This window comes from Cebus imitator, unplaced genomic scaffold, assembly GCF_001604975.1.
Source record: "Cebus imitator isolate Cc_AM_T3 unplaced genomic scaffold, Cebus_imitator-1.0 Scaffold17, whole genome shotgun sequence".
Taxonomy (NCBI): Eukaryota; Metazoa; Chordata; class Mammalia; order Primates; family Cebidae; genus Cebus; species Cebus imitator.
In genome coordinates, this window is record NW_016107332.1 from 3,354,860 (window position 1) to 3,370,865 (window position 16,006).

Sequence of the window (16,006 nt, forward strand, 5' to 3'; positions counted from 1 at the left end):
TGATCCACCCGCCTCGGCCTCCCAAAGTGCTGGGATTACAGGCGTGAGCCACCGCGCCCGGCCCTTGACTAAATTTTTTTATACCCTTTTATCTCTCTTGGTTTGGAAGCACACATGATTTTCTGTTCATTTAGTTTTATACCCTATGTTGTGTAAGTTTTCTTACACCCTGTTTTCTTATGTGTTTGATTTCCTTTTTCCTGCAAAATGCTTTCAGTAAACATGTTTTAGTCCCTCAGTCTTAGTTTTGTTGAAAGTGGTAGCTTATCTGGCTATTGAGGTTGATTGTTATTTCCCCTCAGAAATTTGAAGATACTCCTTTGCCTCTGCCCTCTATTAATTCACCTTTTATAAATGTAATTGTTTTCCTTTGTAGGCAACCTCTTTTTTTTCAAGTGTTTTAAGAATTTTTTGTTTCCAGGTTCTGCAGTTTCATCACATTGTGTCAGGGACAGAGTTAATTTCATTTTTCCTTCTTATGACTCATTTATTTATTAATTTTACACACACACACACACACACACACACACACACACTTTTTTTTTCCTTTTGAGATGGAGTCTTGCTCTGTCACCCAGGCTGGAGTGCAATGGCACAATCTTGGCTTTGTGCAACCTCCACCTCCCGGATTCAAGTGATTCTCCTGTCTCAGCCTCCCAAGTAGCTGGGATTACAGGCGCCTGCCACCATGCCTGGCTAATTTTTGTATTTTTAGTAGAGACGGGGTTTCACCATGTTGGTCAGGCTGGTCTCAAACTCCTGACCTTGTGATCTGCCCGCCTCGGCCTTTCAAAGTGCTGGGATTATAGGTGTGAGCCAATGTGCCCAGCTGTATTTATTATTTTTTAAAATAAAAATAGAAATAGGGTTTCACCCCGTTGCCCAGGCTAGTCTTAAAGCCCTGGGCGCAAGTAATCCTCCTGCCTCAGCCTCCCAAAGTGTTGGATTACATACATGAGCCACTGCGTCCAGCTAGGACTCATTATGCTTCTTAAATCTAAGGATTCATCCTGAGAATCCTTAGATTTGAGAAGGGGAGCCTGATGTGGGGAATCTGAACCCAGGTGTGGTATGGAGGGGCAGCTCGGTTAACTGGATGACATGAAAACGCAACACACTTGGTTCTTACCATTTGTTTGTTCAAAACTATCAAATCCCCCTTGATAGGGAATGGTAGGCTTTCCAAGATGGGTTATGAGGTGAGGTGTAAACTAAAAGGAAGGACCTAAGTTTTGGTGAGTCATTCTTGAAATTCAGCTCTGCATGTGTGGTGAGTTTGTGTAAGATTTTCAGAATTTTAATAATAACCCTCTAAAAAGGGTTGTTGTAGGATATGGTGGTTTCTCTTTTAAGCTTTATTAACATGTCTGAGGATTGTCAATGTTCTTGGAGTTTCTAAATAAAACCTTATACAGGAGTTTCTTTGCTTAAAAATTTTTTTTGTTTTCAATTTCCCAAGTAACCACAGTTTCCTACTGGCATGCAAAAAAGTTCTATTTAATATTTGACTCCTTCTTATTAATCACCTATCTCTTGATATGGTAATTTTTGTGTTTTTCTAAACCTATTATTTTTTGAATTATTAATTTTTTTTACTTCTGCCTACCGGTCTCTTAGAATTGTGTGATTTTGAAACAGTCTCAAACATATAGAAAAGTTGTGACTGCAGTAGGAAGAATGTTTTGTTTCTGAACTATTGGAGTATACATTGCTGACCTGATGCCAGTTCCCCTGAAATATAAGAACATTCTCCATTTTAACAACAACCATCAAAATCAGAAAATTACTGTTAATACATTACCACCATGTAATTTTTAGACCTCATTAAAGTCTTGCCAATTTTCCCAATAATGTTCCTTGCTGACAAAAGTTCAGAATCACAGTTTAATTAGGCTGTCATGTCTCTTCCATTCTGGATCATACAACATTCTTTGACATTCATTATTTGACTCTTTCAAAAATTACAATTATTTTGTAGAATGCCTTTTTGGGTTTGTCTGATATTTCCTTGTGATTTGCTTCAGATTATATAGCATTTTCCTCAGGAGTATCACAAAAGCATACCATATATTCTCATTGCATGATTTCAACTCACCCCATTACTGATAATATTAATTTTGATCATTTAAGATGATACCTGCCAGGCGTCTTCCCTTTGAAGTTATTTTTTCTTTGGGATTAATGCTTTTGTGTGGAGGCATTTTAAAACTGTAAATATCTGATTACTTATTAAACTTTATTCACTTAATTGTATCAGAATACACTCATGGTTTTTTTTTTTAATCTCCTTCAATGGATTATAATTTGTTCCTATCATTATTTAATGCTAAAAATTGTTCCAGATTTAACCATCAGAACCCCCTTCGACCTGCCTTCTGGGTTCTTTTGGTAAAGTCTCCCATCATTCATTGAACACTTCCTTGCTTTATAGTACAGCGAGATGCTCTAGGTTCATTTTGTCCTTTCCATGCTCAGCCCTAGAATTAGCCATTTCTCCAAAGAGCCTTGGTTCTTCTTAGGTAAGCATATATTTGGTGCCAAGATTTGGATGCTGGATGTTTATTATTAGGGGTGTCACTGCTCATAGGCTCTCTCAGAAAGACAGAATATAAATATACATATATATCTACATATATGTAAATATAAAAATAAATGTGTAAAATTTAAAATTTATACACACACATACTTGAAACATTTGCATCTTTTAAAAGTTTTAAATTGATTTTTATTTATGTTTCTTTATATTTTTACATATTAAAAACCATGATTTCATACCAGTACTTTCAGCTCCAATCTAACACTACAGGGTTTATTCTAGTCCTTTTCCATAATTATAGTTCTATTCTTGGACAGCATAAATCTGGCTTCCATCATTCTTGATATATTTTCTTTTTTGGTCAGTCTTCTGTATGTGACAGTCTCCCAAGCTCCACCAGCACTCCTTCCCCTGCAGAGATGGCTTTCTTACCCCGGTTGAGCTCCAGCACTTTTGTTTGAGCCTATTTTCCATGCAGAGGCCCTCTTCATCCCATTCGGGCTATGACACCCACACTAATTGCTCCTCCACTGTTTGGACACCCTCCTTGCCACTCTTCTGTAGGCCAGAAGTTAAAGTCCAAGGTGTTGGCTCAGTGGTTTCTCTCTACTTGGCTTGTACATGGCCGTCTTCTCCCTGTGTTCTTACACGGTCTTTCTTCTCGGTGTACATATCTGTCCAAATCACCTCTTCTTGTAAAGACACCAGCTATATTGGATTAGGAGCTACACTAATGATCTCATTTTAACCTAATAACCTCTTTAAAGTACAGTCACATTCTGAGGTACTAGCGGTTAAGACTTCAATATATGAATTTGCAGGGGCTGGGGCACAGTTCAGCTCATAATAGTGTTGTATTCAGCTTCCACTTGGGTTTAGTTCTCTTGTTCCTGAAGAAGTTCTTTCGCAAAATCTGTGGAAAGAAGCCATGATCTTGGATATACCTAAAAAACTCATTTCATTCAGCCTTGCTGCAATCTGTTTTGTACTGTTGTAACAAGAACCATAGACTGGGTAATTAATAATGAACAGAAATGTATTTAGTTCATAGTTCTGGAGGCTGGAAAGTCAGAGATTGAGAGGTCACATCTGGTCAGGTTCTTCTTGCTGCATTATCCCATGGCAGAAGGTGGAAGGGCAAGAAAGGGAAAAAGAAAGATCAATCAAACCCACAGCCTCAGGCCTTTTTATAATTGGCATCAATCCATTCATGAGGGTGGAGCCCTCATGACCTAAACACCTCCCATTAGACCCCACCTCCCAACATGGTTGCATTGGGCATTAGGTTTCCAATACATGAACTTTGGAGGACACATTCAAATCATAGCAAGCCTGAAGTAATTTTCCTGAGTATAATAGTCTAGGTTGGCAATTATTTTCATAGCATCTTGAAAACATTCCTGTGTTCATGTAACATGTATTTATTGAGGTCCTATTATGTGTCAGGCGCTATTCTAGGTGCTGGGGATGCAGCAGTGAACCAGACCAAGTCCCTGCCTGCTCCTGGGGAGTATGCACTCTAGTGGGAGGAAATGAAATGGCATTTGTACAAGTCGTATGAACATTAGCTTTTATTTCTCTAGGGTAAAAAGCTAGGGTGGGATTGTGGGTTACATATACGTGTGAACTGCCAAATGTTTTCCAGAATAATTGTACCATTTTACATTCTTGCCAGTGATGTATGAGAATTAATTGCTTTTTTTTTCTTAGAGTTTCTATGTCTGTGTGGCACCTAGGAGAGTTATTGTCCAATTCATTTTCTTTTCTATTGACTTTATTCATACTAGAATTTGTCTAGGCTATTGAGTGGGCCACAATCTTGGCTTATTGCAACCTCTACCTCCTGGGTTCAAGCAATTCTCTTGCGTCAGCCACCTGAGTAACTGGGATTACAGGCATGCATCACTATATCCAGCTAATTTTGTGTTTTTAGTAGAGACAGGGTTTCACCATGTTGGTGAGGCTGGTCTTGAACTCTTGATGTCAGGTGATCCATCTGCCTCGCTCTCCCAAAGTACTGGGATTACAGGCATGAGCCATCGTGCCCAGCCTAAGCTGGCCTTTTTACATATACATAGACTTTTTCATTTCTAGGAATTCTAATTAGTTATTCATAGTCCCTCATTTTTGTTTCTACTAACTTTAGTATCATAATTTCTTGTTCATTTTCTGGAAGCCAGTTACTCCTTTTATCTTTTTGAAGATCCCAAATATAATTTATGTTAACATCAGTTTTGCATGATTCTCTTATTTTTCTCTGAAGTAAATTATTCTTCAAAATAATTTTTTTTTTCTTAGCATGTAATTCCTCATGTATTAGAATTTTGGATTACAGATTCTAAGTAGGAATTTATCCTTCTTTCTGCACTTGCCCTTTTCTGTCTAGTTAAATTTCATATTGCCCCCAACTGGATTCCTGTGGCCTAAGCCAGCTCTTACGTTACCAGCACAAGGTCACTGCTCTGGACATTATGGTGATACTTAAGGTATCATAGATCGGCCAGCTGCAGTGGCTCATACCTGTAATCCCAGAACTTTCAGAGGCCGAGCAGATGGATCATTTGAGGTCAGGAGTTCAAAACCAACCTGGCCAACATGGTAAAACCCCATCTGTATTAAAAATACAAAAATTAGCTGGGCGTGGTGGTGGGCACCTGTAATCACAGCTACTCAGGAGGCTGAGACAGGAGAATTGCTTGAGCCCGGGAGGCAGAGGTTGTGCCATTGCATTCCGGTCTGGGTGACAGAGTAAGACTCTGTTTCAGAAAAGAAAAATATGTCATAGATCAAGTTCTTAAATCACTAGAAGGCTTAGCTTGATCTAGACATGGGCCACTTTTAGTGTCTCCTACCAACAGAATGTCAAACTTTCAGTTACTTCTTGTTTTAGACTACTACAAGATAATTTTCAGAAATAGGTAAATTCACAATGCTCATACGGGTTGCTATGATCTGTTTCTACCCACAGAAAACTTTTGACAGCACATGTGTGGGTATTTTCCTCATACCAACAACCAGTTCTCCAACTTTTAAAACACCATCTGGGTGTCCTACAATTTAAATCAATACTGACACTATCTAATTGGAGTTAACATCAGATCCCACAAGTTAACAACTTAGTCCCACAAGACTGCGCCACTTAAGATGCCAATTATAAGTCCTAGGCCTCTAATATTTCTCACAGGAGACTATAAATCAGGGGTTCCCATGACCCCCTCCTTGTTATGGTGAACCCCAAGTTTCTCTTCAAAGAATCAATGTCAGTATGTTCAGCTCTCTTATTCTTTAATTCTCTGTTTTAAAGTTCAACTTCCTTGTAATTCCAGTAAAAAACCTTTTCCACCAGTTCTAATCAGTAGTTCACATCTGTTCCCCCGGCCCCTGGCTCCATCCTGACTCACCCTGTCATCTGCTCCAGTCACTTTCTTTGACCTAGGTCACCCCGGCTACCTGCTCTGACCCACCTGTAACCATCCTTGCCACCAAAACACCTACCCTGGCACTCCAGCTCGGATCCCTGCTCTCTTTAAAATAGCCAGTCAGGATTAGTCTAGCTTGTGCGTTCTAACCCTAGCCAATAGGGGAATGACACAACAGTAGGGACGTCCCCATCAGGCATAAGTATCCCTTTCCCCCTTGTCCGAGCATATGGGCACCATTGCTCCATCTGTACGCTGCACCCTTCTATAGAAGTAACTGCCTTGCTGAGAGGATTTATCTTGTAGTGCTATTTCTTTTGCGGCATCTAAATTTTACTTACAACATCCTCAACCTCAGTTATTTACTAAAATGGCTCATAAAACTCAGGGGAACACTTTACTTATGCTTACTAGTTTATTGTAAGGATATTCTAAAGGATATAGATAAATTGTTGGATTAAGAGATAAAGCAAGGTACAGTTTGTGTGAACATAAGTTTTCTCTGGAGGTCCTGAGCCCAGAAGCTTCTGTCTCATGAAGTTAGGTTGTGTCACCCTCCCAGCATGTGGTTACATTCACCAACCTGATAATTCCCTGAACCCATTGTTTAGGGACTTTCATGGAGGTTTCATCATGTGGGCATAATAGATTTGTTAACTCAATCTCCAGCCTCTCTCCCCTCCCTGGAGGCTGAGAAGATGGGGCTGAACATTCTCGGCTTCTAATCAAGGTTTGATCTTTCTGGTGTCCAGTCCCATCCTGAAGCCATCTAGCATCCCACCAAGAGTTACCTCATTAGAACCACAGAGACTCCAATCTCTGTGATTTTAATCACCCAGGAAATTCCAAGGGATACAGGAGCTCTAGGGTCAGGAACAAAAGTGCTCTGTTACTATGATTAAAGAGAAGCCCAAATCATCTTTTGTCCTGATACCACATTCCATTTAAAGGTGTAACACTTGACCAGGCACTAAAATTTGGAATTCAGGATGATTCTATGCAGAAATTTAACATGGTGCCCTGAAGCCTGGAGTGGCAGCCTATGTGTGTGGTGGTGTGAGTTGGGGAGAGGTTGACTAACGCCCGGCTTCTTAAAGTGTGGTCCTCATACTTGAAACTTCAGTTTACCTCTGGAATTTATTAAAAATGCTAATATAGGCTGGGCGCGGTGGCTCAAGCCTGTAATCCCAGCACTTTGGGAGGCCGAGGTGGGTAGATCACGAGGTCAAGAGATCGAGACCATCCTGGTCAACATGGTAAAACCCCGTCTCTACTAAAAATACAAAAAATTAGCTGGGCATGGTGGTGCGTGCCTGTAATCCCAGCTACTCAGGAGGCTGAGGCAGGAGAATTGCCTGAACCCAGGAGGCGGAGGTTGCGGTGAGCTGAGATCGCGCCATTGCACTCCAGCCTGGGTAACATGAGTGAAACTCCGTCTCAAAAAAAAACAAAAAACAAATATAAACTGACCTTTTAGATTAAAAATCTCTATGTGTGGGGGTCTAGGAATCTGTGTTTTTAACAAGGCTTCCATGTGATTCTTAGGCATGCAAAAGCTTGAGAAAGCCCTGCTGTTTTTCTCTGCCCAGTCTGCCTTCTTTCAGCATCTTCTGGTTGTTGTGTGGATGCCTCTTTACAGTTACTTCTTCAGTAGTACATCTGAAATTTTATCAGTATATTAAATGATACTTTGTGATCACTGAATTATCACCAATGGCATTTAGGAACCTGACTCATAAACTGTCTTTACCATTGTTCGGACTCTAGCATAAAATTTGGTAATGTGTAGAAAAAAATCTGGAAGGATACACACCAAACTACTAGCCGTGGTTACCTCTGGGGAGACTTGGAGGATTATAGTGAAGTAAACGGGCTCCTTTTTTTTTTTTTTTTTTTTTGTGAGACAGAGTCTCCCTCTGTGGCCCAGGCTGGGGTGCAGTAGCTGCGGTCTTGGTTCATTGTAGCCTCCTCCTCCTGCCTCAGCCTCCCAAGTAGCTGGGACTATAGGCATGCACCTCCATGGCAGACTAACTGTTTTTTGTATTTTTTGTGGAAACAGGGTTTCACCATGTTACCAAGGCTAGTCTCGAACTTCTGGGCTCAAGCAATCCATCTGTCTCGGCCTCCCAAAGTGCTGGGATTATGGGCATGAGCCACCATGCCCAGCCTACTCCCTACCTTCCTGTATTTGATTTTTATGCATGGAAAATTATTTGTCTCATTAAATATTTTTATAGAAGTATTTTGATAGAGAATTCTGATGTGTCTTCAAGTGGATACATTTTATCTCATTTTTATGTAGTTTTGCTAAAAGTAGTAGACAGTATTGTAATATCCATTATCCACATTTGGAGAACGTCTACCTATATTTTTTATTGAGATTTGCATCTATTTTAAGACATCATCCGCCTTTTTCTTCTCATCTTAGTAGTGAGCTACATTTTTAGAAATAAAGCTCTGGCCAGATGTGGTTGCTTATACCTATAGCTGCAACACTTTGGGAGGTTGAGGCAGGCAGATCACTTGAGGTCAAGAGTTCGAGACCAGCCTGGCCAACATGGTGAAACCCTGTCTCTACTATAAATACAAAAAATTTACCAGGTGTGGTGGCAGACACCTCAGCTACTCGGGAGACTGAGGTAGGAGAATTGCTTGAACCCATGAGTTGGAGGTTGCAATGAGCCAAGACCGCGCCACTGTACTCCAGCCTGGGCAACAGAGACTCTGTCTCAAAAAAAAAAAAAAAAAAAAGAAAAGAAATCTCAAGTGAACAGCCTTATTGTAAAAGATGATGTTGTATTTAATACTAAAATACGTATTTGAATGTTTTGTTTCACTTATTTGATGAGATTCTTTTAATTGCAAGCATAATGGAGTGTCATTTGGGTCAATGTCATCTTTATTTTTTTGAAACAGTGAGCACACTTTTAACCGCTGATTTATTATTTTATTTTAGTTATTTATTTTGAGATGGAGTTTTACTCTTTTTGTCCAGGCTGGAGTGCAATGGCACAATCTTGGCTCACTGCAACCTCCACCTCCCAGGTTCAAAGCGATTCTCCTGCTGTAGCCTCCCAAGTAGCTGGGATTACAGGCGTGAGCCAACACACCTGGCCAATTTTTTGTATTTAGTAGAGACGGGGTTTCACCATGTTGATCAGGCTGGTCTCAAACTCCTGACCTCAGGTTGTCTACCTGCCCTGGGATTACAGGTGTAATTTTTATTTTAATAGTGTACCCTCAAATCCTGAAAAATTTTTAAATGCAATTTATAAAAGAATTATTTATTGCACAATTACTGGCAAACTTGTTAATAAACTACTGTAAGGTGATGCATGCAAAAATATGGATCAGGGCCGAGCTCAGTGCCTCACACCTGTAATCCCAGCACATTGAGAGGCCAAGGAAGGCAGATGACTTGAGGTCAGGAGTTCGAGACCAATGTGGCCAACGTAGTGAAACCTTGTCGCTAACAAAAATACAAAAATTAGCTAGGTGTAGTGGCGGGTGCCTGTAATCCCAGCTACTGGGGAGACTGAGGCAGGAGAATCGCTTGAACCTGGGAGGCGGAGGTTGCAGTGACCCGAGACCGTTCCACTGCACTCCAGCATGTGCAATAGAGGGAGACTCCGTATCAAAAAAAAAAAAAAAATTATGGATCAGTGTACAGCCACCATGTTGTGACTTTGGTATTAATTTCTCTGGCACAAGTCCTTTTGAGTTCCAAATGCCTATGAACCAATTCCTCAATGCCCGTTCTTTCTACTCCCATAGTATCTTTGTTCACACAGTACACCACGATATCATTAGGTCTTCATTAAGCACCAATGCAATTGTGTACACACAAACACCAATGCAAGCCCCCAAAACATGTTCCATGGTGAGGTGGCCATTCAGATGTTGTAGACTCAGCACTGCTGTCCAGTAGAACTTTCTATGATGATAGAAATATCCTATTCTTGTGCTTTTGCTTTTCAGTGAGATAGCCAGTAGGCATACGGAGCTTTTGAGCACTTGAAATGTGGCAAAGGTGACTGAGATTCTGAATGTTTATGTACATAATTTTTTGTGGTTGCTGTTCTTAGAAGACAGGGTCTCACTATATTGGGCAGGCTGGTCTTAAACTCCTGAGCTCAAGCAATCCTCCTGCTTCGGCCTCACAAAGTGGTAGGATTAGAGGCTTGAGTCTTTGTGCTCCACCTGTACATAATTTAAACTAATTTAAATAGCCACATTTAACTAGTGTTTACCATGGTAGACAGCACAGAGCAGTGTGAACTCTAATGTGCATGTGACTCATCTGAGGATCTTGTTAAAATGCAGATTATAATTTAGTAAGTTTGGTCTGAATCTGTGACTCTGCATTTTTAATAAGCCCCGAGTGGTTGCTGATGCTTCTGGTCTGGGGACCACATATTGAGAATCTCATGTATCTAGACTGTATATACTTTTTTTTTTTTTTTTTTTTTTAATAAAGATGGGGTTTTACCATGTTGGTCAGGCCGGTCTTCAACTCCCAGGCTCAGGTGATCCGCCCGCCTTGGCCTCCAAAGTGGTGGGAGATTACCTGTAATCCAATCATGTTTGGATTACAGGCGTGAGCCACCACGCCCGGCCTAGACTGTATGTACTTGTATCCATTTGTTTTTGATTATTACCTGAAAGGAAATACTGAGCGTAAAACTTTTCACAGAACTCTGGGATTTTCAGGGGGCCTCGTACTCCAGTTTGAGGACCACGTCCCATGTGTTACTGCTACAGCATACGTAGTAGCAGGCAAGCATACAGGTGGGAAGGTTCAGTGAGCTTGCCAAGGTCCCCCCTGGGATGCGTGACAAGTTGAGTTTTTCATTGTGCTTTTCATATGGTATTAAGAAGAATCTTCTGGTAAAATAAACACACTTATTTCATCTTTCCCACTCTTTTTTAAAAAAACAAACTAATCTTTCCTTCTTGTAGGTTTTGTGTGTGAAGCTATGTGGAAATCTGAAATACTACCAGTCACACCATTATAGTACAGTGGTGCCACCTGATGGTAAGCTTTCTTATCATTTGATTCATATGTTAATTGTTTTCCTTTCTTCTAAATAAAGAGCTTCAAGTTTTGAGCAGAATAGATCTCTTCCACTATCCGCATCCCACCCCACCCCCTGATTGGGTTCACTTTCACCTGTAATATAGCTGCTGTCTTTTGTCAAATGTCCACCTCAGCAATCAAAAGAGTTAGAGATGATAAGAAATAGTTGGGTGGGCACAGTCACCTGTAATCCCAGCACTTTGGGAAGCCAAGGCGGGCAGATCCCTTGAGCTCAGGAGTTTGGGACCAGCCTGGCCAACAAAGCAAAACCCCATCTCTACAAAAATTAGCCAGGCATGGTGGCACATACCTATAGTCCCAGCTACCCAGGAGGCTGAGTTGGGAAGATTGCTTGAGCCCAAATAGAGGCTGCAGTGAGCCATGATCGTCCCACTCTCGTCTGGGCAACAGAGCAAGACCTGGTCTCAAAAAGAAAGAAAGGGGAGTTGCGGGGGGGAACAAAAAAGAAAGAAAAAAAAGTTGTTTCTGTCTTCAAGAACTTAACTAGAACTTAACTGTTTACCTGGGAAGACTTTCTTTTTCTTTTTCAATTTAATCAGGGTCTAGCTCTGTCACCTCAGCTGGAGTGCACTGGCACAATCTCGGCTCACTGCAACTTCTGCTTCCCAGGCTGAAACCATCCTCCCAGTTTAGCCTCTTAAGTAACTGCACCTACAGGCGCACACCACCGTGCCAGATTAATTTTTGCATATTTTGTAGAGATGGGGTTTCGCCATGTTGCCCAGACTGCTCTCAAACTCCTGGGCTTAGGCGATCCACCCACCTGAGCCTCCCAAAGTGCTGAGATTACAGGCATGAGCCACCATGCCAACCACTGGGAAGACTCTAAGCAGATAATAAAGTATGGTACATGCTACACCAAAATGTTACAGAGTGGTAGGGAATTTGTAAACTGTAGTATAATGAAGGCACTATAGGAACAATTTACAGATTTTTATAGGACTTCAGAGGTTTGTGAATTTCATGTTTGAGCATTTCTTCTAGAATTCTTGTACTTTAAGTTTTTTTTCCTTAAAGTAAATTTTACTCATTCCTATATTACCTTTTTTCTTTTTCTTTTCTTTTTTTTTTTTTTTAACAGAAATAGCAGTTAATTATAGGCATGGCCTTCCCTTGATAACACTTACCTTGCCATCTAGAAAAGAACGTTGTCAATTTGTAGTCAAACCAATGTTGTCAACAGTTGGTTCATTCCTTCAGGACCTGCGCAATGAGGATAAGGGTATCAAAACTGCAGCCATCTTCACAGCAGGTATATATGGATATATATATTTTACAACTTTGTCCCAGGGTTTCTGTCTCTCTTCTGAACTTTTTTTTTGGTTCTTTACTTTTCTAGAAAGAAGTATGTTGTTTAATTCATTAGATAATAAATGGTTGGTCCTTACTCTTTCATTTTTAGGCAACAGCACTATTTAAAAAACTGTTTTAATTTTATTGAGTGAAAAATTAATGGAATAAATTTAATGTAAATTTCAGTTACTTATTTTATAAACTTAGCTTTAAAGGTTTTTCTCAAGAAAATCTTAGTGGCACAGGCATTAGTGTGCAATTCTCAGCAAAATCTGAATAATTAGAAAACAAAATGCAGTTTTAATGATTTAAAATAAGCCAGTGAATAAAGTACACAAAAAAATTCATTCACTTCTATTATAAAGCAGTTACAGTCTAGTGTGTTTTTTGGCAGAATTAGTTCATAGAAAGAATATACATTTTTTAAAAAACCAGAAGTATTGCATCGTTTAGACATTTAAAATTTAGAATATAGCTTTTATGCTCTCATGGTCTGAAGTGATCTTAGACCAACTTCCCCTAAGATAGAATAAAGAATTATTTACCCTAGCCCAATATATAGAAACTGTAAATACAGATAAATTAATAAATTTGCATTATTTTATTACGATATTAAATGCGTAGAATAAACTTATTTAAGTTTATGATTTCTGCTGCAGTTTTGAAAGGAAAATAAATATTATTTTTCCCTATCCAAGTTCCAAATTAATTAAATAATAGATACAACAGTTGGAGAATGGAGATTAATTGGTTCATTCAACGAATATTTATTGAGCACCTAACATAAGCCAGACACTGTTCTGTATGCTAGAGATAGTGCAAAGAACAAAAGGGATAAAAACTCCTCCCCTTATGGAGCTCATATTTAGGTAAACAAGATAAATAATTATGTATTATGTTAAATAATAAGTGTTATGAAGAAAAAGCAGAATGTGGAAGGTGTGTGTGGGCAGGGGTGGGCTTGCTAAGGTTACATATGCACAAAGACCTGGGGGAAATGAGGGAGGAAGTCATGTAGAGGGAGGAGAGCTCAGGGCTGAACAGTGGCTCATGCCTGTAATCCCAGCACTTTGAAAGGCCAAGGCAGGTGGATCACCTGAGGTTAGGGGTTTGAAACCACCCTGGCCAACATAACAAAACCCCTTCTCTTCTAAAAATACAAAAATTAGCTGGGCAATGTGGTGCACCACCTGTAATCCCAGCTTCTCGGCAGTCTGAGGCAGGAGAATTGCCTGAACCTGGGAGGTGGAGGATGTAGTGGACCGAGATGGGCACCACTGAATCCAGCCTGGGTGACAGGGTGAGACTCTGTTGAGATGGAAGCCTACTAGACAGTGGCTGCAAAGGAGGGAGCTGGGAGAAAGGAGGAGTTCTGAGAGGTGGGGAAGGGCAGATAAGGAAAGGCTTATTAAGTAGGTTGTTTTAGGATTGTAGATTTAGCTGGAAGGGGCCCTTTCTTCCTGCTGAAACCTGGATCAGAGAATAAGATTTTATCCTTATGACGCAATGGGCTTCTAATATTTCATCCTTGAGCTAGACAGACATTCTTCCCAGGCACAGGAACACTGAATGTCCGTGGGTATTTTCCATGGATCAGGACCCACCTTTTTGAGCTGCTAGGGGAAGGCAGATGCAAACCTGGAAGTCAGAAGGCATTACACTGAGCAGTGCTTGCCTGGATTTTAAATTATTATTGAAGTGAATGAGATAAGAGAGGTTAAAACAACGATAGATCTTTGCCCTGCTTATTTCTAAAAATAAAGTTATTAGCTTTGAAACAGCACAAAGAGAATAGAACTCTTAAGAGAAAAGGGACTCTTTGGACTGATTGCAAACACCTTATTGGAGGTTTAAATTGATATCCAGAATACATGAAAAATTTAACACTGTATTGCTAGTGCTTAAAAATGTTTCATGTCAATCTTTTGCTATTCATACCTTTGTATAAAGGATAATGTAGTATTTCAACTGAGAAATCATATTCAGTGGATGCCTTTTTATAGTAAGATTTTAAGGAGCTGGTTTGAAGTAATTTACATGTAAATTTTTAAATGACACTTGGAAAGATAAAGCAATTGGTGTGTTGCTGATTTTTTTTTTTTTTTTTTTAACAGACTCTGTGGGTGGAATTTGCCTGCATTTAATTTGGGCTTGAAAAGAATGTTCTAAGCTTGTCACAGTTTTGCCCATTGTGTGGGTTGAATTATTTGGCAATTTTTCGGAAAATGATCTCACTGCAACTGATGAACAGCAACCCAAACAGCCAAATTCTAGGAACAGACGCAGGTGCAGACTTGATTTGCAGCCTTCTAGAACAAAAGAACTACAGGGAGGCAGAGAGGAGGCAGCAGCCAGGCTCTTCGGATGTTACTAGTGGTAGTCCTGCCATTACACATATTAATGGAGCTAAAATCGCTCTGGTTGAATGTAACCCAATGAATGCCAGGCCAGGATTTGAAAATACACATCCAGCATTTTCCTGGACTTAATTTCATGTAATTATACGTGAACTATTCTGAAGGGAAAATGATAGGAAAAGAAACCTTTACCCAGTACCAATTTTTTGCTTATCCTTCAGTGAGTTTGCTTTCTTAACACCTGGATTACATTAAAGTTTGATTCAGAAATATAACAAAAACTAGACTATATGAAAAGCTGTGCAAAATACACTGTGGTTAAAATTTTTCAAGATTTTTTCTTTTTTCCTGAAATACTGCTAGGATATTTGAAATTACTATTGGAATTTCTCGTGCCTCTCTCCCCCTCCACAAAATAAACCATATAATGCAAACTTATTTCTTAGGCATAATTACATTCATTTATTCTCACCTCCTTGACAGTTTGCTTGTTCATTTTTTTCAAGCTCTAAAAGGAGATGAGCCTACTAAATTTTTAACCACCACAAATCAGTTACCTCTAATAATTAGAAATAAGAGAAAGGCAGGCTTTTTAAAAAGTTGTACCCTTATGCCTACATGTGCCAGTCAGAAGCTTGGCTGTTAAGCAGCAGAATGGACTCTGGCTAAGCAGAGGAGTATCTCAACAGGCTCTCATGTTGCAAGTGACAGAAGACAGGTTCAGAAGAGGGCAGGAACTAAGAGAAGACAGGAATAGAGAGCAGGTTAGCCCAGGAACCACCTGATGGGCTCTGCTGCCTACACTCCTCCCCCAACAGTGCCACCCACCACTGCTCTGGCATTGCTGTGAAGGGTTTTCACCTCCCCTGAATTTTTTCATGACCCTCCACAGATGCAGTTTCACCAAGGGCATTACTTGGATTCCAGCACAGCTGAAATGTGCAGTAAGGTGGGAGAGGGAGTGCCTGCCTGTTGTGTTTCATCCAGTGAAATGGGAGGTAGAGCAACACAGGATTCCCCTCAATGGGAATAGTCTTTGGGTTTGGTGACACCCCCCAAAAAGTAAATGTCCACTATTACATTGTAAAGACCTGGGTTAGTAATTTTCTCTATGTTAGAAAATGGTTCTTACTGTTCTAAAAGACATATTCTTGTATGATGTTTTGCTTTCAGATGGCAACAAGATTTCAGCTTCTACCTTGATGGATATTTTGCTAATGAATGATTTTAAACTTGTCATTAATGAAATAGCATATGATGTACAGTGTCCAAAGAAAGGTAAGAAACACAGGTATGCAACAAT

General features: G+C 40.0%; 1 protein-coding gene across 2 annotated transcripts in view; it reads left to right on the forward strand.

Annotated features, from left to right (window-relative positions):
- Window positions 1-16,006, forward strand: part of MCUB (mitochondrial calcium uniporter dominant negative subunit beta) — a 126,641-nt gene that overhangs the window by 84,409 nt on the left and 26,226 nt on the right. Inside the window, exons 2-4 of one of the 2 annotated variants that reach the window (XM_017509500.2) lie at window positions 10,915-10,990; window positions 12,135-12,305; window positions 15,877-15,981. In XM_017509500.2, the coding sequence (XP_017364989.1) occupies window positions 10,915-10,990; window positions 12,135-12,305; window positions 15,877-15,981 (352 nt within the window). The remainder of the gene's footprint in view (window positions 1-10,914; window positions 10,991-12,134; window positions 12,306-15,876; window positions 15,982-16,006) is intronic. The other variant, XM_017509508.1, reaches the window with a different exon arrangement.